This window comes from Pelodiscus sinensis, unplaced genomic scaffold, assembly GCF_049634645.1.
Source record: "Pelodiscus sinensis isolate JC-2024 unplaced genomic scaffold, ASM4963464v1 ctg68, whole genome shotgun sequence".
NCBI lineage: Eukaryota > Metazoa > Chordata > Testudines > Trionychidae > Pelodiscus > Pelodiscus sinensis.
Window position 1 is genome coordinate 675,211 of NW_027466009.1, and position 23,691 is coordinate 698,901.

General features: G+C 64.5%; 2 protein-coding genes across 2 annotated transcripts; both read left to right on the forward strand.

The window, feature by feature from the left end:
* Positions 1-204: 204 nt before the first annotated feature.
* IER3 (immediate early response 3) lies at positions 205-2,239 on the forward strand. The gene is made up of 2 exons (XM_075918096.1): positions 205-511; positions 1,165-2,239. The coding sequence occupies exons 1-2, from the start codon at positions 320-322 to the stop codon at positions 1,438-1,440; spliced, it is 468 nt and encodes a 155-aa protein (XP_075774211.1). The 5' UTR covers positions 205-319; the 3' UTR covers positions 1,441-2,239.
* A 6,173-nt stretch (positions 2,240-8,412) lies between these two features.
* Positions 8,413-21,180, forward strand: FLOT1 (flotillin 1). The gene is made up of 13 exons (XM_075918127.1): positions 8,413-8,505; positions 10,448-10,507; positions 11,195-11,270; positions 12,703-12,793; positions 13,950-14,093; positions 15,465-15,584; positions 15,670-15,765; positions 16,777-16,929; positions 17,753-17,934; positions 18,792-18,837; positions 19,118-19,255; positions 19,826-19,990; positions 20,291-21,180. The coding sequence occupies exons 2-13, from the start codon at positions 10,465-10,467 to the stop codon at positions 20,321-20,323; spliced, it is 1,287 nt and encodes a 428-aa protein (XP_075774242.1). The 5' UTR covers positions 8,413-8,505; positions 10,448-10,464; the 3' UTR covers positions 20,324-21,180.
* The last annotated feature ends 2,511 nt before the right edge of the window (positions 21,181-23,691 follow it).

The window sequence follows — 23,691 nt, forward strand, 5'->3', positions numbered from 1 at the left end:
TCGGTGTGTTGCACAACTGTGTGTGTGTGTGTGTGTGTGTTGCACTGATGGAGGGTGCGTTGTCTACCCTGCCCGCCCCCCCCCACACACACACACACACAAGCGCGCGCGTGCTCTGTGTCGGTCCTGCCTGGGATTTCCCCATGCTGTCACTCCTGGCGCAGCCAATGGGGAGTCAGGGGGGCGGGGCGCAGCCAATGGGGCGGCAGGGGCGGAGCCCGCCCTCTTTCATAAGGCGGCCGGCGCCGGCTGGGGCCAGTTGATCGCTCTGCGCCGCGCACGGGGACTCGCGCTGAAAATCGCGCTGCGCGCCAGCCCCATGAACGCTCTGTACGGTGCCACCAGCATGTGCCTGGCCTGCGAGCCCCGCCTGCCCGCCCTCCCCGCGGCCGAGCCCCACAGCAAGGCCCCCGGCCCCCAATACTTCACCTTCGACCCCCTGCCGGTCCTGGACCGAGCCCCGGCCCGCCGGGGCAAGAAGCGGCTGCGCAGAGTCCTCTACCCGCCCGTGGTGAGTCCGGGGGCAGCTGGGGTGGGGTGGGGGGCAGGCTGCCTGGCTTCTCTGGGGTGGAGGAGAGGGACTGTGGCTAGGGCTCTGCTCTGATCCAGCCTCCTCTGCCTCAGTTTCCCCTGCTGGAGAAGGTGGCTGGGGGAGTCCCTGGCCCCTGGAGGGTGGTGAGGGGGTGCAATGCTGGTCCTGGGGGGGGGGGGTCGGTCTCTCCCCATCTCTGCTGCATGGGGAAGCGGAGACCTGGTGCCCAGTGCCAGTGCGATGAGTGTCACGTTGACTCGGCATGAGTCACTCGTCCCCACCTGCTGAGACACATCCCAGACAGGAGGCCCCATCGATAGTGCTGTCCCTGCCCCGGGTGAGGCCCTGATTCCCCTGCAGAGGAGTGAGAATCATTTCCCTCCCCAGCGGGGGAGCAGTACGGGGCATATGACACACACCGCAATGGGGCTCCGATTGCCTGTTGGCCCTGCAGCCTTACATGTTGGCTTTTTGCAGAAGAGGGTATTCTGGGTAACCGGGAGGGGGTGCATTGGGGTTGCCCAGGGCATTCTGGGTCTCCTGTTGCCGACATAGGGCAGGCCTGGTGCACGGTGGGTAACGCAAGCCCCCTACTGGATCTCTAACGTCCCGTGTCTTTTCCCCCTGACCAGGTGAAACGCTACTACCCCGCCAAGGAGCGTAGCCGAGCCAAACGCCTGCTCTTCCTCTTCCTCACCATCCTCTTCTACCAAGTCTACAGCGCCGACGAGGACCTGGCCCTGGGGCCGGAGCAGGAAGCCCCCGCCTGTCCCCCGGCTGGCCAGCTCCCCCTCCCAGCGGTGCCCGTGGAGGTGCTGGAAGTGGCCAATGCCACCGGCTCGCCCGGGGGCCAGGACCCAAGCCTGGATCTCTCGCAGCTCCTGGAGCAAAACCCAGCGGCCTTCTGAGTCCCCCGAACCCGTCCTGGCTCCGGCCGCCGCAGGGTTAACACCGGCCGGACTCCGTTTCCTGCTGCCACCTATGAACTAGTCGGGGAAGAATCCAGACACTTGCCGGCCGCCTGACGTCAGCGGCTGCTCAAAACCTCTTGGCCAGCCAGGCCCGGAGCATTCCCGACGCAGGGCGCGTCTCAGGCGCTCTGGGGGGCGGGCAGAGTATGCGTAATTTAATTTATTGTTAATCTAATATTTATTATAATAATTTATGTGCACGTAATTTATAACATGGAGGGGGGGCTATTTAAGACAGGCCTGCGAGGAGGAGAACGCTGCTTGGATCTGGGGTGGAATAAAACTCCTCGTCTGCCCAGACAGATCTGTATTTTCCTCTTGCCTCTGACGGGACTTGAATGAATGATTCTCTTCCCCAGGAGGCAAAACCAAATCAGAGAGACTTCTAAGTCTATGGGGATGCTACGGGGGCGGGCCACACGTACAAACATGACACTACAGTTTCCCCGTGGAAGGCTGTGATCCGTGGGTCCGCTAGAAAATAGCTACTTGACAGGAGCTGCGGGTGGGGTGGGGGGGAGGGATATGGGCCTGGCCTGCCTTTGGCTGCTGTGTGCTTACTGTGTAAGCCAGAGCCTCTGCCGGCTGCCAGAGCCCAAACGTAGTCCGAAAAGCTGGCAATTCACGCTGATGTGTCTGGCGGGGTTTTGCCTCCAAACGGTTTCAATTTTTTTCCTGGACGAGTCGTCCAAACGGTGTATGTTCTGTGAACACAATAAACATGCTGACTTCCGTGGCTGGGGGTGTCTGATTTCGGGGGGGCAAAGGGCCCCTATTCTTGGGGGGGTGAGTGGCTCTCTCCGAGGAAGGTCCACTCGAGTGGAGAAACCAGCAAACGAAGTCCCTGTTTTGCGGGGGGTGAGCTAATCGTCCATCTCCCACCCTGGGGCTTCTCCCTGCCAAGCTCCGCCCCTTTGCTACATCCCAAGTGTTCCATCATTAGGCTTGCCAGAGACTTTCAACAAAAAGGCCGAGTGTGGCAAGCTTGGTTGAGCCCCAAAAAAATGGGTGGGGGGGAGAAGAGACCAGAGTTGTTGAGCAAAAGGGAAGGGGGAGACCAAAGTTGAGCTCCTGCCAGATGCAGCAGCAGAAAACTGTCCCGGCCCGGTTTCCGTCCAAGGGAACCAGGAAATACCGGACGTTTCACGTGTCTGGTATTTTCTGGTTTTTTTAAAGCCAAATACCGAACAATGGGGGTGAAAACCGGACACCTGCCAACCTTATTCTCACTGGCCCTGGCTGATTGGGGACAGGCCTTGGGGTGCTTAAACTAGCCCATTTCTGAGGGTGCTGGGAGATGGGGACTCCTGGGTTCTGTTTCCCAGCTGCAGAGAGAGTGGGGTCTAGTGGTTAGTGCAGGAGCTGTCTGGGACTCAGGACACAGGCTCGAGTTCTCGTCTACCCCTGCAGGGTGGATTTCCGGAGTCCCATCCAAGTGGCTTGTTACTTTTAGCAGGGTCACAAGCCTTGTGGCTAAGGGGGAAGTGGCAGATGTGGTACACCTAGCCTTCAGCTGGGCCTCCTGTGATGGTCTCGTACACGAGGGAAATCCAACCTGCACGGGGTTTCTGTAAGGCGGGGTTGCAGCGGGCTGGGCTACTGTCCCCAGAGAGTAGATACCAAGGGGTTCCCAGTCATGCTCGGTGCTCAGCATCACCCCCAAAAAATGTTTGGAATCATTCAAAAAGGGCTAGAGAACAAGACAGAATATTTAGTGCCTCTGTAAACCCATGGTACGCCCACAGCTTGAATACTGCATACAGATGCGGTCAGCTCATCTAAAAAAAGATGCCTTGGAAAAAAGTTCAGAAAAAGGCACCAAAAATGATTCAGGGTTTGGAACGGGTCCCATCTGAAGAGAGATGAAAAAGGCTGGGAGGTTTCAGCTTAGAAAAGAGGAGACTGAGGAGGGATAGGATCGAGGTCTATAAAATCAGGACTGGTGTGGAGAAAGTGATTAAGGAAGAATTATGTACTTGTTCCCACAATATAAGGAGGAGGGATCACGCAATGAAATGAACAGGCAGCAGGTTTCAAACCAACACAAGGAAGTTTTTCTTCATGCAGCGCATCGCCAACCTGTGGAACTCCTCGCCAGAGGATGTGCTGAAGATCAGGACTTGAACAGGGTTCAAAAAAGAACTAGATAAATTCATGGCGGTTAGGTCCTTCAATGGCCGTTTGCCAGTGTCCCTAGTCTCTGTTTGTCCGAGTGACACGGGAGGGACACATGAGGATTACCTGTTGTGTTCCCTCCCTCTGGGGCACCTGGCGTTGGCCACTGTGGGCTGTATGGACCTTTGGTCTGATCCAGGCTGGCCATTCGTATGCTGCAAGGGTATAACAAGTAGGGTCCTACAGGGATGGGCTCTAGGACCGGCCCTGTTCAATATCTTCATCCGTGATTTCGATATTGGCATAGCGAGGATGCTTCTTAAGTTCGCAGCTAATCCCAAACTGGGAGGGGAGGCAAGTGATTTGGGGGACGGGGTCCGAATTCAAACTGAGCTGGGCGCACTGGAGACATGGTCGGAGGCAAACAGGATGAAGTTCAACAAGGACAAGTCCGAAGGGCTCCACTTGCGGAGAACCAAGCCGTGTGGCGCACGCAGAACAGGAAGCGGCCGTCTCAGAAGGAGGATTGCGGAGAGGGACTTAGGGGTCGGAGTGGGCTGTAAACTCAGCATGAGTCAGCAGTGTGACAGGGTTGCACAAGCACACCACAGACGTCATGGGGGAGGCATGAACCGGCGTGGTGTAAGCAGGAAATGTGGAGCAATCCTTCCGCTCTGCCCCACATTGATTCGCACCCCCCGCCAGCGGCTGCGCTGCGGCCACTTCTGGGTACCGCGTTTCGAGGAAGAGGTGCCCAAGTTGAAAAGGGCAGGGACCTTTCGGCAATCTGAGCTTCTCTGGGTGGTGCGCATCTGAACGGGCCTTGGTGCGCAGCACAACATTTATTCCACATGTGGATGGAAAAAATAGGAACCTTGCTGGCAGTAAGTATGTCACTGGGTGGTGCGCATCTGCACAGGCATTGGTGAGCAGCTCAAAATTTATTCCATACATGGATGGGGAAAAAATAGCATGGACCTTGCAGCAGTACGTGCTTCTCTGAGTGGTGTGCATCTGCACAGGCCTTGGTGTGCCATACAATATTTATTCCACACGTGGATGGAAAAAAATTAGCAGGGACCTTGCCGGCAGTCTGTGCTTCTCTGGGTGGTGCACATCCGCACTGGCCTTGGTGAGTAGTATAAAATTTATCCCACACATAGATGGAAAAAAAATTAGCAGGGACCTTGATGGAAGTTTGTGCTTCTCTGCATGGTGCACATCCAGACCGGCATGGGTGGGAAAAATTAGCAGGAACCTTGTGGGAGTAAGTGCTTCTCGGGGTAGTGCATGTCTGCTCAGGCCTTGGTGCGCCACACAAACTTTATTCCACACATGGATGGAAAAAATAGCAGGAACCTTGCTGGCAGTCTGTGCTTTTCTGTGTGGGTGCGCATCCACACCGGCCTTGGTGCATAGCACAACATTTATTCCACGCATGGATGGAAAACATTAGGAACCATGCCAGGAAGGACTCAGCCGCTGTCCTTCCGGCCTTATCTCCCTCCCAACCATGAGCTGGAACCAGCTAATCTCGCTGGTATCTGGCTGTCCAGCCACCCCCAGCCCTACCGACCCGCCCTCCCAGTCGACTCGCCCCTCCGGGATATTTTTAGCACTAAACTCCCAGGCAGCGAGGCCTGGGCGAGCCGCGCCCGGCGCCCTTGGCCCAAGGATAAGCCCGGCGGCAAGGCCTGATAAGGGGCTATTCACGGCTCTCGGCGGGGGCAGAGGGACGGCGGGTTCCCGGCGGCACCTGTTTGGGCCACGAGTGGAGGGTTAAATATAACCAGCGCCCACGGGCAGACAGCGCCTGCAGCCGCGGACACAACCCAGCGCGGCCTACGCAGGACTCCTGGGTTCTCGCCCCGACTCTGGGAGGGGAGCGGGGGCTAGTGGTTAGAGCAGGGGGAGGAGGGGAGCCAGGACTCCTGGGTCTCACCCCTGGCTCTCCAGGGTTCACTGTGTGTGTGTGTGTGTGTGTGTGTGTGTGTGTGTGTGTAGCAGGCCAGCCTGGGCGTGTGCACACACTCACATGCCTGGTCACACACCCCAGACCAGCTGAGGAAACAGGCTAGCAAGGGCTGACCCGGGGCCCAGGCGGAGGCTGGGAACTGCCCAAACTCCTAGTTTCCAGGCTGGGCCCGCCCGCTGCACTGCCCCACGGTGAGACCCACACGCCCGCCTCCCGCCCGCCCCACACAACGCCCCGCTGAGGGGCCAAGGAGTAGAAATACCAGCTCTGGCAGGCAGGGGGGCAGGGGTCTGGCCCCTCTGGGGGGCCCCGGTTCTGAGCACTCCAGTGAGCCCAGCTCTGTGGAACGAGTTTGCTGGGTCTCTGCCTGGGCACCCACCGACCCCTGGCCGGCCGACCCCCTCTGCCCCCCATGGGGCGTGGGGCAGGGACGTGGGCGGCTGGTTGGGGGGCGGGGGCTCCCTCTGGGGGCACCCAGAAGAGCCGGGGAGGGGTGTTACCGGCTGGGCACCTACCCCCCAACACACAGGGGAACTGGAACATTTCTCCCCCTCCAGTCAGCTGATCCCCCCCCACCCCGCGGGACTATGGGCCCCGTGCGCCACCTGCTGGCCCCCTGGGGTTTGGGACAAGAAGCCTCACACCCTGAGTCTGCCTGGAAAGGGGGGGGGCGCTCACTAAAACACCAGAGTTGACTCCCCCCCCATCCACAGCCCCAGCCCCCCCAGTACTCCCCACAACCACAGCCCCTGCCCCCCCAGTGCCCCTCCCAATCCACAGCCCCTACCCCCAGCCCTGCCAGTGCCCCCCATCCACAGCCCCCTGCCCCCCAGTGCCCCTCCCAACCCACAGCCCCTACCCCCCAGCCCTGCCAGTGCCCCCCATCCACAGCCCCTGCCCCCCCAGTGCCCCTCCCAATCCACAGCCCCTACCCCCCAGCCCTGCCAGTGCCCCCCATCCACAGCCCCTGCCCCCCCAGTGCCCCTCCCAATCCACAGCCCCTACCCCCCAGCCCTGCCAGTGCCCCCCATCCACAGCCCCTGCCCCCCCAGTGCCCCTCCCAATCCACAGCCCCTACCCCCCAGCCCTGCCAGTGCCCCCCCCATCCACAGCCCCTGCCCCCCCAGTGCCCCTCCCCATCCACAGCCCCTACCCCCCAGCCCTGCCAGTGCCCCCCATCCACAGCCCCTGCCCCCCCAGTGCCCCTCCCCATCCACAGCCCCTACCCCCCAGCCCTGCCAGTGCCCCCCATCCACAGCCCCTGCCCCCCCAGTGCCCCTCCCCATCCACAGCCCCTACCCCCCAGCCCTGCCAGTGCCCCCCATCCACAGCCCCTGCCCCCCCAGTGCCCCTCCCCATCCACAGCCCCTACCCCCCAGCCCTGCCAGTGCCCCCCATCCACAGCCCCTGCCCCCCCAGTGCCCCTCCCAATCCACAGCCCCTACCCCCCAGCCCTGCCAGTGCCCCCCATCCACAGCCCCTGCCCCCCCAGTGCCCCTCCCAATCCACAGCCCCTACCCCCAGCCCTGCCAGTGCCCCCCATCCACAGCCCCTGCCCCCCCAGTGCCCCTCCCCATCCACAGCCCCTGCCCCCAGCCCTGCCAGTGCCCCCCATCCACAGCCCCTGCCCCCAGCCCTGCCAGTGCCCCCCATCCACAGCCCCTGCCCCCCCAGTGCCCCTCCCAATCCACAGCCCCTGCCCCCCCAGCCCTGCCAGTGCCCCCCATCCACAGCCCCTGCCCCCCCAGTGCCCCTCCCAATCCACAGCCCCTGCCCCCCCAGCCCTGCCAGTGCCCCCCATCCACAGCCCCTGCCCCCCCAGTGCCCCTCCCAATCCACAGCCCCTACCCCCCAGCCCTGCCAGTGCCCCCCATCCACAGCCCCTGCCCCCCCAGTGCCCCTCCCAATCCACAGCCCCTACCCCCCAGCCCTGCCAGTGCCCCCCATCCACAGCCCCTGCCCCCCCAGTGCCCCTCCCAATCCACAGCCCCTACCCCCCAGCCCTGCCAGTGCCCCCCCCATCCACAGCCCCTGCCCCCCCAGTGCCCCTCCCCATCCACAGCCCCTACCCCCCAGCCCTGCCAGTGCCCCCCATCCACAGCCCCTGCCCCCCCAGTGCCCCTCCCCATCCACAGCCCCTACCCCCCAGCCCTGCCAGTGCCCCCCATCCACAGCCCCTGCCCCCCCAGTGCCCCTCCCAATCCACAGCCCCTACCCCCCAGCCCTGCCAGTGCCCCCCATCCACAGCCCCTGCCCCCCCAGTGCCCCTCCCAATCCACAGCCCCTACCCCCAGCCCTGCCAGTGCCCCCCATCCACAGCCCCTGCCCCCCCCAGTGCTCCTCCCAATCCACAGCCCCTACCCCCAGCCCTGCCAGTGCCCCCCATCCACAGCCCCTGCCCCCCCAGTGCCCCTCCCCATCCACAGCCCCTGCCCCCAGCCCTGCCAGTGCCCCCCATCCACAGCCCCTGCCCCCAGCCCTGCCAGTGCCCCCCATCCACAGCCCCTGCCCCCCCAGTGCCCCTCCCAATCCACAGCCCCTGCCCCCCCAGCCCTGCCAGTGCCCCCCATCCACAGCCCCTGCCCCCCCAGCCCTGCCAGTGCCCCCCATCCACAGCCCCTGCCCCCCCAGTGCCCCTCCCCATCCACAGCCCCTGCCCCCCCAGTGCCCCCCATCCACAGCCCCTGCCCCCCCAGGGTCCTCCACTCCCGGCCCACAGCCCCTGCCCGCCCGCGGGGGGGATCCCGGGGAATTTGCTCCCCCCCCACACACAGACTTTGCCGCTGCCACGTGGGGGGCCGGCAGGTGGCAGCAGTGGGGCAGCGCGCGGGGGCCGACGGGACACTGGGGGTGCGGGGCGGGGCGCCTGGTTGCGGCTGGACCCTCGCGCGGAGCCAGGAGCCGGAGACGCGGTGAGCGGGGGGGGTGCAAGGGCCGGGGGGACTCAGGGGGGTGCAGGGGCGGGGGGTGCCAGGGCCGGGGGGCTCAGGGGGGTGCAGGGGCGGGGGGGTGCAAGGGCCGGGGGGCTCAGGGGGGTGCAGGGGCGGGGGGGTGCAAGGGCCGGGGGGCTCAGGGGGGTGCAGGGGCGGGGGGGTGCAAGGGCCGGGGGGTTCAGGGGGGTGCAGGGGCGGGGGGGTGCAAGGGCCGGGGGGACTCAGGGGGGTGCAGGGGCGGGGGGTGCCAGGGCCGGGGGGCTCAGGGGGGTGCAGGGGCGGGGGGTGCAAGGGCCGGGGGGCTCAGGGGGGTGCAGGGGCGGGGGGGTGCAAGGGCCGGGGGGCTCAGGGGGGTACAGGGGCGGGGGGTGCAAGGGCCGGGGGGTTCAGGGGGGTGCAGGGGCGGGGGGGTGCAAGGCCCGGGGGACTCAGGGGGGTGCAGGGGCGGGGGGGTGCAAGGGCCGGGGGGACTCAGGGGGGTACAGGGGCGGGGGGGTGCAAGGGCCGGGGGACTCAGGGGGGTACAGGGGCGGGGGGGTGCAAGGGCCGGGGGACTCAGGGGGGTACAGGGGCGGGGGGGTGCAAGGGCCGGGGGACTCAGGGGGGTGCAGGGGCGGGGGGGTGCAAGGGCCGGGGGGCTCAGGGGGGTACAGGGGCGGGGGGTGCAAGGGCCGGGGGGTTCAGGGGGGTGCAGGGGCGGGGGGGTGCAAGGCCCGGGGGACTCAGGGGGGTGCAGGGGCGGGGGGGTGCAAGGGCCGGGGGGACTCAGGGGGGTACAGGGGCGGGGGGGTGCAAGGGCCGGGGGACTCAGGGGGGTACAGGGGCGGGGGGGTGCAAGGGCCGGGGGACTCAGGGGGGTACAGGGGCGGGGGGGTGCAAGGGCCGGGGGGCTCAGGGGGGTGCAGGGGCGGGGGCTGCAAGGGCCGGGGAACTCAGGGGGGTGCAGGGGCGGGGGGGTCCAAGGGCCGGGGGACTCAGGGGGGTGCAGGGGCGGGGGGTGCAAGGGCCGGGGGGCTCAGGGGGGTACAGGGGCGGGGGGGTGCAAGGGCCGGGGGGCTCAGGGGGGTGCAGGGCCGGGGGGGTGCAAGGGCCGGGGGGCTCAGGGGGGTGCAGGGGCGGGGGGGTGCAAGGGCCGGGGAGTTCAGGGGGGTGCAGGGGCGGGGGGGTGCAAGGGCCGGGGGGCTCAGGGGGGTGCAGGGGCGGGGGGGTGCAAGGGCCGGGGGACTCAGGGGGGTGCAGGGGCGGGGGGGTGCAAGGGCCGGGGGGTTCAGGGGGGTGCAGGGGCCAGGGGGGTGCAAGGGCCGGGGGGCTCAGGGGGGTGCAGGAGGATCAGGGGTTGGGGGTGCAGGGGCAGGGGGGACACAAAGAGATTGGAGGGCAGGAGCAGGGTAGGGTTGGGGGGTGCAGGAGGGGCAGGGGGATCAGGGGATGCAGGGGTGGGGGGTGCAGGGGGATCAGGGGGCGCAGGGGGATTGGGGGCCGCAGGGGCAGGGAGGGGGCAAGAGGCTAACACTGGGGGGCGCTGGAGCTGGGGGTGCAGGGGAGGGGGTTTCAGGGGCCGCAGGAGCAGTGAGGGGGCAGGTGGCTAATTCCGGGGGGGGGGCGCAGCTGGAGCCAGGGGTGCAGGGCAGTCAGTGCACAGGCTGCTGGGGGGGCGGTGACTTGGGGTGCACAGGTGCGGGGGGGGCGGCACGGACAGACCCAGCAGTGGCTCTGTGGGGCTGAGATGGGGGGTCCTGGGGGCCGCTGGGGTCTGATCCAGCTGGAGTCTGGCCAGGGAGAGGTCGGTAGTGATCACCCACCGCTGGGGGATTGCCAGGACTCCTGGGTTCTCCCCCCAGCTCTGGGAGGGGAGCGGGGGCTAGTGGTTAGAGCCGGGGGGGGGGGGGCCTGGGTTCCATGAGTCTCTCTTCTCTTTCAGGTTCCCTCAGCCCCGGGATGTTCTTCACCTGTGGCCCCAACGAGGCGATGGTGGTCTCCGGTGAGTGGCTCCCCCCCCCCCCCGCTCTCACATGGGAGAAGCCAGTCCCGGGGGTGGGGGGGGGGAGCCCGATGCCCCCCCCCAGTCCCTTCCTGTCTTGGGACCTCCCACACTCCCCGCCCCAGCCCTGACAGCCCGGCTGAGTCCCAGGCCCAAAGTCACAAGCTCCGTAACCCGGATCCCCAGGGGAAACCCAGACCAGGCCCCTGCCCCCCCTCCACCCTCACCAGCCAGGCCCTGCCCTGGGGCCTAGAGGGGCCAGGCCCCTGCCCCATTCCCTGCCCCTCTGGATACCCGGCAGCGAAGAGACGGGATTTGAGACAGGATGACGTCACCAGTTCCCAGGGGATGGGACCCTGGAGCTAATCCAACGGTAAACAATCAAATCCTCTTTTCTGGGCCAGGCTAGGCCACGGGGAGCAGGGCGGGGGCTCAGCAGGAGGCGCTGGGCTGTGGGGATTGGGGCGGGGCTTTCTGATTCCAGACAAGATTTAAAATCCGAGTTCACTTCCTGCCTCCTTAAGATTTCCCTGCTGGTTTCCAATTGCCCGTTCCCCAGCGGCGGCCGCGTCTCAGCCCCGTGCTGCGTCCCTGTTCTATGCGGCTGTTTCCCCAGCCGCCCCGCCCCAGAAGCAGCTGCATCTTAGTGCCCGACGGCAACTAACACTCTGCTCCCCTCCCCGCTAGGCTTCTGCCGCAGCCCCCCAGTGATGGTGGCCGGGGGCCGGGTCTTCGTCCTGCCCTGCATCCAACAGATCCAGAGGTAAGTCCCCACCGCAGAGATCTGAACATAGGAACGGCCATACCGGTTGAGACCAAAGGTCCGTCCAGCCCCGTGTCCTGTCGGCTCACAGTGGCCAGTGCCAGATGCCCCAGAGGGAGTGAACAGAACAGGGAATCATATAATGATCCCTCCCCTGTCGCTCATTCCCCAGCTTCTGACAAACAGAGGCCAGGGACCCCTCCCTGCCCATCCTGGCTAATAGCTATGATGGACCTACCCTCCATGAATCTACCTAGCTCTTTTTTAAACCCAGTTAAAGTCCTGGTCTTCACAATGTCCTCTGGCAAGGAGTTCCACAGGTTGACTGTGCACGACGTGAAGAAAAACTCTTCCTTTTGTTTGTTTTAAACCTGCCACCTATTAATTTCATTTGGCAACCCCTAGTTCTTATATTATGAGCAGGGCTTGACAATCTATTGAATCTACTCGCCCGTGGCGAGTAGATTTCAGCCTGGCGCCCCGTTTACCGGTGGCACGTGCATGTGCAATGCGGGGCTGGCGAGCGTCTTTCGCCGCGGTTCCTCAAGCCCTGATTATGAGAACAAGTAAATAACTTTTCCTTATTCACTTTCTCCACTCCACTCATGATTTTATAGACCTCTGTCCTATCCCCTCTGTCTCCTCTTTTCTAAGCTGAGAAGTCCCAGTCTTTTTCATCTCTTCACACGGGACCCGTTCTAAACCCCTCATCATTTTAGTTGTTCTTTTCTGAACCTTTTCCAATGCCAAGAGATCTTTTTTGAGACAAGGCGACCTCATCTGTACACAGTATTCAAGCTGTGGGCGTCCCATGGGTTTATATGGAGGCAATAAGATATTCTCTGTCTTATTTTCTACTAGCAGAAATACCCGGCGTCGCCCGGGGAAAATATAGTAAAAGGTGTGATGAATGAACTACATTGCGTATTTTATTGGAAATCCTTTTCTCTGATATTTTACTTTAAGAAATGAACCCAGCTGGTACTTTTCCTGTTATCGTAGGGAAACGATCTCGTAGTTGCAGTTCGTGTGACATGCTTCACAGAAGAGTCCAGCAAATGCCTATGATCAGGCGCTACTAAAAGCTAATGAGTGGCCCAATTCGGGCTCTGGGGGAACCGATTTCGAGATAAAACCAACCCAGTTATTTACGTTAGGAAGTCAGTGGGATCCGTGCCAAATTTGGCGTTTCTAGCTCTGACCGTTTCGGAGATCTTTCGGGACCAACAAACTAACTTTCGGAAATATTCGTAAGACCCCTTTTTCAATGATTCCCAACTTTCTGAGCCGCTGGGGCCCTCCCACCGCCCCACTGGGCTTGCCGGCACTGGGGAGGGATTCGAGACGGGTCAGAAGAGGGGCAGCGTGTGGGGGGTGGGGATGTGGGGTACATAGGTCTTTGGGTCATGACATGGGGGTGTCCCGTCCACAGGATCTCCCTGAACACCCTGACCCTGAACGTGAAGAGCGAGAAGGTTTATACCCGGCACGGGGTCCCCATCTCCGTCACCGGCATCGCCCAGGTAACCGCTTCCCCAGCTGCGAGGTCGCCATAGAAACCCTGGGGAGGCGGGAACACCTAGGAAACTAGCCAGGTACCCCCGTCCCCCGCAGTGGTACCTGCCACTGGCACCCCCTCGACCCTATACTTCCCCCATTGGTGCCTGTCCCCCCTTTTCCCCAATGGTACCTGCCCAGCTTGTCTTCCCCCCCCCCCCCCCTTTTCCCCAATGGTACCTGCCCAGCTTGTCTTCCCCCCCCTTTTCCCCAATGGTACCTGCCCAGCTTGTCTTCCCCCCCCTTTTCCCCAATGGTACCTGCCCAGCTTGTCTTCCCCCCCCCCCTTTTCCCCAATGGTACTTGCTCAGCTTGTCTTCCCCCCTCTTTTTCCCAATGGTACCTGCCCAACCCCCAGTTTCCCCAGTGGTAACTGCCACTAGCACCACCACCCCATGTCGCCAAATGGTACCTGCCTGGCCTGGCTCCCCCATTTCCCCCCAATGGTACCTGCCCAATCCAGCTCTCTGCGTTCTCCCCCCCTCCTTCTTCCATTGGTAGCTGCCCATCCCGCCCCCCCCTCCATTCCAATTTCCCTCAATGGTAACTGGCACTGGCATCACTGCCACATTGCCCCAAATGGTACCTGGCTCCCCTGTTTCCCCAAATGGTACCTGCCCAGCCTGGCTCCCCCTCTTTCCTCCAATGGTTCCTGCCCAGCTTGTCTTTCGCTCCCCCCGTTTCTCCCAATGGTACCTACCCAGCCCAGCTCTCTCCCCCCCACCGCCCCGCCCATGGTAACTGCCACTGGCACCACCACCCTATTTCCTCAAGTGGTACCTTCCATGGCCTGGCTCATTTCCGCCAATGGTACTGCCCACCTTGGCTCTTTCCTCCCCCCACATTTACACCAATGGTACCTGCCCAGCCTGGTCTGTTCCCCCCCCTCCCTTCCAGCCAGTGATGCTCAGGGGACCACAGAGCCAGAGCCCCCTTCACCACCATGGACACGGTCTCCAGGCAACCGTTGTCGGGGCGCAGCAAGAGCCTCTTCCTCTTAAAGGGGCAGGCGCCCCATCCCTGGAGCATCTCCAGGTTCGCGGGGGGCGGGCTGCTGGGGGGGGCTGGGCTAGCCCGGCCGGGGTCCCTCCCTTCCCACCTCTGGCGCCCTCCCCCCGGCAGGTGAAGATCCAGGGCCAGAACAAGGAGATGCTGGCGGCCGCCTGCCAGATGTTCCTGGGCAAGACGGAGAGCGAGATCACCCACATCGCCCTGGAGACGCTGGAGGGGCACCAGCGCGCCATCATGGCCCACATGACCGTGGAGGTGGGGCCGTGGCGGGGGTCAGACCTGCCCCCGTGTGTCATAGCCCCCTGCTGGGGGTCCTGCCCCCGTGTGTCATAGCCCCCTGCTGGGGGTCCTGTCCCCTGTGTGTCATAGCCCCCTGCTGGGGGTCCTGCCCCCCTGTGTGTCATAGCCCCCTGCTGGGGGTCCTGTCCCCCTGTGTGTCATAGCCCCCTGCTGGGGGTCCTGCCCCCCTGTGTGTCATAGCCCCCTGCTGGGGGTCCTGTCCCCCGTATGTGTCATAGCCCCCTGCTGGGGGTCCTGTCCCCTGTGTGTCATAGCCCCCTGCTGGGGGTCCTGTCCCCCGTGTGTGTCATAGCCCCCTGCTGGGGGTCCTGTCCCCCGTGTGTGTCATAGCCCCCTGCTGGGGGTCCTGCCCCCCGTGTGTCATAGCCCCCTGCTGGGGGTCAGACCTGCCCCCCGTGTGTCATAGCCCCCTGCTGGGGGTCCTGCCCCCCTGTGTGTCATAGCCCCCTACTGGGGGACCTGCCCCTCCCGTGTGTCATAGCCCCCTGCTGGGGGTCCTGTCCCCTGTGTGTCATAGCCCCCTGCTGGGGGTCCTGCCCCCCTGTGTGCCATAGCCCCCTGCTGGGGGACCTGCCCCCCCCCGTGTGTCATAGCCCCCTGCTGGGGGTCCTGTCCCCTGTGTGTGTCATAGCCCCCTGCTGGGAGTCCTGTCCCCTGTGTGTGTCATAGCCCCCTGCTGGGGGTCCTGTCCCCTGTGTGTCATAGCCCCCTGCTGGGAGTCCTGTCCCCCGTGTGTCATAGCCCCCTGCTGGGGGTCCTGTCCCCCGTGTGTCATAGCCCCCTGCTGGGAGTCCTGTCCCCTGTGTGTCATAGCCCCCTGCTGGGGGTCCTGCCTCCCTGTGTGTCATAGCCCCCTGCTGGGGGTCCTGCCCCCTGTGTGTCATAGCCCCCTGCTGGGGGTCCTGTCCCCTGTGTGTCATAGCCCCCTGCTGGGGGTCCTGTCCCCTGTGTGTCATAGCCCCCCGTGTGTCATAGCCCCCTGCTGGGGGTCCTGTCCTCCTGTGTGTCATAGCCCCCTGCTGGGGGTCCTGTCCCCGTGTGTCATAGGCCCCTGCTGGGGGTCAGACCTGCCCCCCGTGTGTCATAGCCCCCTGCTGGGGGTCCTGTCCCCCGTGTGTCATAGCCCTCTGCTGGGAGTCCTGTCCCCTGTGTGTCATAGCCCCCTGCTGGGGGTCAGACCTGCCCCCTGTGTGTCATAGCCCCCTATGTTAGCGCCCTGCTGGGAGTCCCGTCCCTTGTGTGTGTCCCAGCTACACTCCCTCCCCTACAGTTCCCATTACCAAGCCCCCCCCCCGACTCGCTCTCTGTGGCCCTCCCCCGTGGCAGGAAATCTACAAGGATCGGAAGAAGTTCTCGGAGCAGGTCTTCAAAGTGGCCTCCTCGGACCTGGTCAACATGGGCATCAGCGTGGTGAGCTACACGCTCAAGGACATTCACGACGACCAGGTGAGGGGGGAGCCGGCCGGGCCCCGTGTCCCTGCCCTGCCCGGGGAGGGGACTCAGGGCTCCGTCTCTCCTGTCCCCGCCCCAGGATTACCTGCACTCGCTGGGCAAAGCCAGGACCGCCCAGGTGCAGAAGGACGCCCGGATGGGGGAAGCCGAGGCCAAGAGAGACGCCGGCATCAGGGTGAGCGCTGGGCGTGGGGGGCGGATCTGGGGGGGCGGAGGGGTTCCGGCGGGCGGTGTCTGCGGGTGGGAGGCGGAGCCAAGCCGTGTCTGTCCGGAGGGGGTGGGGGGAGCGGCACCAGCCTGCCGTCCCCAGGCGAACGCCCTACCCCTTAGGCCACGCCGGAACCCATCCCAGCACCTTTCCTCCAGGGGGTCCCTTATCCCAGCAGGCTGTGTCTGCAAGGCAGGGGCCGATCCAGGCTGTGTCTGCCGGGGGTGGGAGGCAGCACCAAGCGGGGTGGGAGGGTTCCGGCAGGCCGTGTCTGCAGGGTGGGGGGTGGATCTGGTCAGGGCGGGGGCGGGGGGGTTCCGGCTGGCTGTGTCTGGAGGATGGATCAGGGTGGGGGGGGGTGCCGTCAGTCTGTGTCTGCAGGGTGGGGGGGCGGATCCGGGCGGGAGGGGTCCCGGCAGGCCGTGTTTGTGGGGCGGGGGGCGGATCCGGACGGGGGGGGTCCCGGCAGGCCGTGTTTGTGGGGCGGGGGGCGGATCCGGACGGGGGGGGTCCCGGCAGGCCGTGTCTGCGGGGCGGGGGGTGGATCCGGGCGGGAGGGGTCCCGGCAGGCCGTGTTTGCGGGGCGGGGGGTGGATCCAGGCGGGAGGGGTCCCGGCAGGCCGTGTTTGCGGGGCGGGGGGTGGATCCAGGCGGGAGGGGTCCCGGCAGGCCGTGTTTGTGGGGCGGGGGGCGGATCCGGACGGGGGGGTCCCGGCAGGCCGTGTCTGCGGGGCGGGGGGTGGATCCAGGCGGGAGGGGTCCCGGCAGGCCGTGTTTGCGGGGCGGGGGGCGGATCCAGGCGGGAGGGGTCCCGGCAGGCCGTGTTTGCGGGGCGGGGGGTGGATCCAGGCGGGAGGGGTCCCGGCAGGCCGTGTTTGCGGGGCGGGGGTGGATCCAGGCTGCGTGGGGGGGGCGGTAGCAGGCGACCCCCGGCCCTGACCCCCGGCCCTGCCCCACGGCTCTGCCCCCCTGCCGCAGGAGGCCAAGGCGAAGCAGGAGAAGCTCTCCGCCCAGTACATCAGCGAGATCGAGATGGCCAAGGCGCAGCGGGACTACGAGCTGAAGAAAGCCGCCTACGACATCGAGGTCAATACCCGCAAAGCCGAGTCCGACCTGGCCTACCAGCTCCAGGTGAGACACCCCCCGAGGGGCCCCCCCGATGCCCGTGCGACACCGAAACCTGGTGGGGCCGGTGGCTTGATGTGGCTTCCCTGGAGCTGCTGACCTTTGACCCCTGACCTCCTTGGGTTGACCTTTGGACAGCCTCGTGGGTCGCCCCTCCAGGGGTCCCGCCCTAATCAATGCCTCCACCCTCCCGGCCAACCCCTGACGGCGTCCCCTGGCCCCCCCGCCTGCTTCTGCATGGCATCGTTTCCTGACCTCTGACCCCTCCCCCCCTTCGGTTATTGACCTTTGACCCCCTCCCCCCACTGGCCATGTTGACCCCTCCTGTCCTGACCTTGGTGATATCTGCTCTTGGCTCCCAAATCCCGGGGGGGGGGGGGGAGGTTGTGACGTTTCCCCCATCGTTGGGGGCTGTTCTTGGCTCCAGTAGCCCCCCCCAACGCTGACCTTTGACCTGTCTCGGCGAGGTCACCGAGGTGACCTTTGACCTGTCTCGACAAGGTCACCGAGGTGACCTTTGACACCTTGATGGTGCCCATCCTGCCCCAGTAGCGTTGACCTTCCCAACGTTGACCTACCTCGGTGGGCTGGGCCCTTGACGCCTCCCCTCCCCCCATGGCCCCACGTTGGCGCCAGTGCTTCACCATTCGCTCCTCTCCTGGGGGGGGGCACAGGTTGCCCTCTGTATCCTGGGGGGGGTTGACCCCGTGACCTCGGCTCATTCACCTTTGACCTCCCCGGGAGCGGGGAGTTGGTGCGAAACGCGGGCAATCCAGGCCGGTGGACGCCGCCCCGGGGCGCCCGCGTGCTGAGCCCTCCCCCCGGGCAGGTGGCCAAGACGAAGCAGAAGATCGAGGAGCAGAAGATGCAGGTGCTGGTGGTGGAGCGGACCCAGCAGATCCAGCTGCAGGAGCAGGAAATCATCCGCAAGGAGCGGGAGCTGGAAGCCACCATCAAGAAGCCGGCCGAGGCCGAGCGCTACCGGCTGGAGAAACTGGCCGAGGCCCAGAGGTATCGTCCCCCCCGTGCCCAACCCATGGGCAGCCCCCTCCCAACCGGGGCCACAGCCTCTCCTCACCCTGGCACCCGGAGGCCAAGCCACCCCGTCCCCCTGCTCAGCCTCCCCCCCCCCCCCGGCATCCGTCCACCCCGTGCCAGCCCCCCCAGCCTCACAGGGCCTCCACTCTCCTCCCACCACCTCTCCCCTCCCCATAGAGCACCCCACGTTCATCCCCTCCCTCGCTTAAGTGCCAGGGCTGAAGCAAGTTGGGCTATTATTGTAGGGTCTCCCTTAAGTGCCAGGGCTGAAGCAAGTTGGGCTGTTATTGTAGGGTCTCCCTTAAGTGCCAGGGCGGAAGCAGGCTGGATTGTTAAGTGCCAAGGGCCAGCAGGCTGGTCTGTTACTGTAGGGTCTGCCTTAAGTGACCGAGGAGTGAGAGGGGGCGGGGCCAAGCAGACTGGGTTGTTACTGTAGGGTCTACCTTAAGTGCTGGGGCTGAAGCAGGCTGGGCAGTTACTGTAGGGTTAGTGCTGAGAGCCAAACAGACTGGGTTGTTATTGTAGGGTCTGCTTTAAATACTGGGGAAAGCAGGCTGGGTTGTTGTTGTAGGGTCTACCACAAGTGCTGTGGCTGAAGCAGGCTGGGTGGTTACTGTAGGGTTAATGCTGGGAGCGGCTGGTTTGTTATTGTAGGGTCTGCTTTAAATGCTGGGGAAAGCAGACTGGTTTGTTATTGTAGGGTCTGCTTTAAGGAGGGGGAAGCTCTCATCCCCTCCCCCCCAGTCCCCTGCCCTGTCCCCACCAGCTCCCCCCCATGCCCGAGCCAAGCTGGAGTCACTGACCCTCCCCCTCTTATCCCTCCCCCCCAGGTGCCGGCTGATCATGCAGGCGGAGGCTGAAGCCGAATCCCTGACGGTGAGTCTGACGCCCTTAGGGGGGACCCAGGCGTCCGGGACAGTGCGGGGGGGGGGGGTGTCTGCCCTTCCCGAGGGAGGGGAGGGGGGAGTCAGGGGGAAGCAGGCATCCGGGACAGTGTGGGGGGGGGGATCTGCCCTTCCCGAGGGAGGGGAGGGGGGAGCCAGGGGGAAGCAGGCATCCGGGACAGTGCGGGGGGGCAGCCAGGGGACCCCCCGGGGGGGGGATCTGAGAGGGGCCTGGTGGGGCCGGCACTGACCCACCCCTCCCCCCCGTGCAGGTGAAGGGGGAGGCGCAGGCCTTCGCCATCGAAGCCAAGGCGCGGGCGGACGCGGAGCAGATGGCCAAGAAGGCGGAGGCCTTCCAGCAGTACCAGGACGCCGCCATGGTCGACATGCTGCTGGAGAGGCTGCCCCAGGTGAGGGCGGGGTCGGCCCGGTGGGAGACCCTACAATAACAGAGTGGCCCGTACGGCAACTCGCCCACCTGTGCCCCCGGGGGGAGACCTGGATGTCACTTAGCCAGCTGCCTCTCCACCGGCGTTGAAGGCAGACCCTACAATAACAAACCAGGCTGCTGTTCCCCGGCAGTTAAGGGAGACCCTACAATAACAAACCAGCCTCCTTGGCTCCCAGCACTAACCCTACAGTAACAGCCCAGCCTCCTTCAACTCTGGCACTGAAGGTAGACCCTACAATAACAACCCAGCCTGCTTAGCCCCTACCCCCGTGACTCCCCAATCATTTAAGGCAGACCCTACAGTAACAGACCAGTCTGCGGGCCTTTGGCACTTAAGGCAGACCCTACGATAACAATGCAGCCTGCTTCAACCCTGCCACTTAAGGGAGACCCTACAATAACAACCCAGCCTGCTTGGTCCCACTCCTCAGTCACTTAAGGCAGACCCTACAATAACAACCCAGCCTGCTTCAGTCCCGGCACTTAAGGGAGACCCTACAATAACAGAGCGGTGTGCCCCTCCCCCCAGGTGGCGGATGAGATCAGCAAGCCGCTGACGGAGGTGAAGAAGATCACGATGGTGTCGAGCGGGGGCGGGGAAGTGGGCGCAGCCAAGCTGACGGGGGAGGTGCTGGATATCATGACCAAGCTCCCGGATGCCGTGGAGAAACTCACCGGCGTCAGCATCTCCCAGGTACCGGCGCCCGGACGCCTGGGTCCCACCCGGGGTGGGGGGTGAGGCTGGGAGCCAAGGCGCCTGGGTTCTCTCCCTGGGGCCGGGAGGGGAGCGGGGGCTAGTGGTTAGAGCTGCAGGGCTGGGAGCCAGGACACTGGGTTCTCTCCCCAGTTGTGGCAGGGGAGCGGGGCCTAGGGGTTAGCGCAGGGGAGGGGCTGGAGCCTGGATTGCGGGGTGGTTTCGCTGACTCCCCTCCCCCATGTCCCGCCGTCAGGGGGCCACACGCTGACCCTGCTTGTGTTTCCCTCCTGCCCACAGATGGGCCGGAAGAAGCCGGGCCGGATGTCGTAGTCGCCGGAAGTCGGGGGGCCCTGCCCGTCACCGTGTTCCTGAGCCGCCCCCTCCCCCGTTCCCCTTGCTGTGACTATCTGGGGCCCAGCCTCCCACCTCTGCCCCTCCCCAAAGGGGGGGGTCGCTCCCCACAGTGCCTGCCCGCCCCGAAGGGGGGGCGAATCAGCCCCACAGCCCCGCCCTCGGCTGGACGGAAGAGCCACGTCACCGCGGGAGCGGCCGATCCGGCGGGCACCGTGTCTCTGGCGCATGGGGGGGGCGACCCCTGAGAGTGAGAAACAAGCTGCTTTCTCCCCCAGCGATGCCTGGATCTTCCTTCCTCCCCCCTCCCCGAGCCCGCTGGCACCTGCCCCCCTGTAGCCGCTAGTCTCTCTCCAAAGCCCCCGAAAGCCGAGCGCCCCGGCTTCGAAAGGATGCCCGCTGCGCTTTCACCACTAGCTCTAGGGCCCCAGCCATGGGGCAGGGAGAGAAGCCTGTTTGGGGGGGAGGAGATAGCCCAGGGGGTAGCCCTCCCCCCCATGCCACTCTGAGAACAAGCCAACTCTTGGGGTGAAGGATGCGCCGGAGCCAGGCCCTGGGGCGTGAGCCGGCCATACCGCCCTCACCGCCCTCCTCTAGCCTTTCCCTGGCCTAGAACGGGCCACCCCCCAGAGCCAGCTGCACCCCAAGCTCTGCCCATTCCTCCTGCTGGTCTCAGAGGGGCCAGACCACCCCTGCCTGGGGGCAGTGCCAGCCCCGGAGACCCCCTTGAATGGCGGCGTGTGCACGAAGATGCCTTTTCTGCCCACCCTGCCTGGAAGTGGCCTTGTGTATGTATCACCCCCCCCCCCCCCCCCATTAAATGCCTGCTCTGTGAACAGCGCCATCTTTTCTGCTTTGCCGGGGGGGGGGGGGGGGAGGGGGGGGGCGGGCGCAGCTGCAGGATGCTGGAGTCGGTGTCTCGAAGGGCTGGGGCAAATGGCAACACCCCCTACGGTGCCCCATGGGGGGGTTGCACAGTAGCCCCCAACTTCAGTCACTAGTGCAAGCAGGTTGCACCAACCCACGTCTCTTGGGCTCCCCCTCCATCTACAGGCAAAGTGGGGCAGCTGTGTCCTTGTGCGGGATAGGGAAGGGGAGGGGGGGGAGAACAATCCAGCTAAACGTTCAGGGGGATAGGAGCATTGGCCCCTCTCTGGACCCCCAGCCAGGAACGTTACCCCTGTGGGGACAGGGGGGCAGACAAGATGGGAAGATGGGGGGGGGGGAGGTTGGAGGGCTGTGTTGTGATTTCTTCCCCCCCCCCCCCCCATCTGCTGCTTCTGAGCCATGTGTCAGCTGCCCCCCATGTGAAGGGGAGGGGCTAGCTAACCAGTGCAGATCTACGGGGACAGCAAGGTGGGGGCAGGGGCAGGCCGGCTCCCCCAGAAGACAGGAGACTCAGAAAAACTTTAAAAAAAATCGGTTTATTCTTTCACAGGGACGTCGTCTTTTCAATATGAAAAAAGCAGTTAACACAAGAGAAAGATGGCGGGAGAGCAACAGAGAGAGGCAGGAGCGCAGCGCGGAAGTGAGAGCGGAGGGCACCCCGAGGTGGGACCCAACAGGGCTTCTCCGGTACCCGCTGGCCCCCACCTCCATGTGGGGGGGGGACTCCCCCCTTTTCTCCACCTCCAGTTCCTCCAGGGCTGAGCCCTCTCCCCCAAGCGCCTCCACCCACAGCGTTGGCGTCCAGCTGCAAACAGGCGGAATCCAAATCTCCCCTCCCCATATCCCATTTGGGGGGGCCCTTCCCTACCATGGACCAGCGGCATCTCCCCCAGCATGGAGCCGGCAGGTGATGTTTCCTTTTGGGGGTACCCTCGTGGGAACAAGGGCACCCCACCAGACCTTCACTCTGCGGGGAGGTGCCCTTACAGCACCGGGAAACCTGGCTCGGGGTTTCTGGGGGGCAGCAGGCAACACAGGGGGCCCGGAGGAATAGACACTCCCTGCCCCCCATTTTCCAAATCCTGCCAGCCAAACGCTCAGCACGGGGGGGGACTCAAAGGGGAGGGGAGCCCCCACCTGGCTAGGCAGGGGGAGAATCCCCCAACAGAACAGGTATGAAGGGGGGGATTCAGGACACAATGTGGGGGTGACCAGGCCACCCCCTGGCTTAACTCCAGCGGGGCTGATGGGGGGGACATCCCCCAAGGCAGGGAATGTCACACAGATGGGGGGGAGCAGGCCCCTCTAAGCAAGGGGTCCTGGCTGCCCCCTCCCACCAGTGGGGCAGGATGGCTGGATTCTAACCTTCCCCCCCCCACGGCTAGGGCGTTAGCAAGCAACGTAGACACCTACTTACAAAAGAGCCGAATTCTTGTGCTTCTTCAAGTGGCCCTGTGTCTCCAAGATGAGCCAGCCCCCCATCAACCCCTGCTGTGACCCATTTCTCTACAGGTTCAGAAGCCGCCACCCAGCCCTACGGCTTCCTACCTTCTCCTGGGGCTACAAATCCACCCCCCGACTTACTACCCCGCCTCCCCTCATGCACCTTGCTCAGTGCTGGGGGATGCCCCTTCACCCCATCCAGTTCCAGCTCCCCCCCACGTCCCTGCACCCACCGCTACGGCTGCCTAGCTGCTCCTCGGAGCCAGTTGTGGGGAGAAACGCCTTCCAGCAAGACCACACCCGGACGTGGGTCAGCCACGTTCTTGCAGAACAGCGCTCCAGCCTGTTGGCCCAACCGGCCAAGGAAGAGACAACCGATCACCTCTCCTGCCGGGTCTTACACCTCCTCGCGTTCTGTTCTGACAGCCCACCCTGCTACCCCACTGCCAGCTCCTCGCCCCGGGGCGGAGAACACCGCTGGGAGAAAAGCCACCCCCCTGTAGACCCACCTCTTGGAGAGCAGAGATGCCGTTGGAAACGGAGAAGGAGGAAGTATGATGTTTATTGGAGACAGAACCTCAAATAACTTAGTGGCGGGGAAGAACAGAAGATGGAGATGTGAGGGGGGGGGAGAAGAGGGACAGAGACAGAAGTAGCATCTCTTCCCCCCACGCCCAAACCACGGTGTTGACACGGGAGATCACGGAACCAGCCCTGGAGGAACCCGGATGGAGACGACAGCCGAGAGGGAAGAAAAAGAAAAGTTTGGAACATGATGCGATGTTGGGGTGGTTGGTTTTTTTTTTAAAAAAAAATTTAAAATTTGTGCGAGCGCAGCGGGCGAAGCCTCTTACGCCTCCTCTTCAGCCTCTTCCCCGAAGTCCTCCTCCTCCTCGGCCGTGGCGTCCTGATACTGCTGGTACTCGGACACCAGGTCGTTCATGTTGCTCTCCGCCTCGGTGAACTCCATCTCGTCCATGCCCTCGCCCGTGTACCAGTGGAGGAAGGCCTTGCGG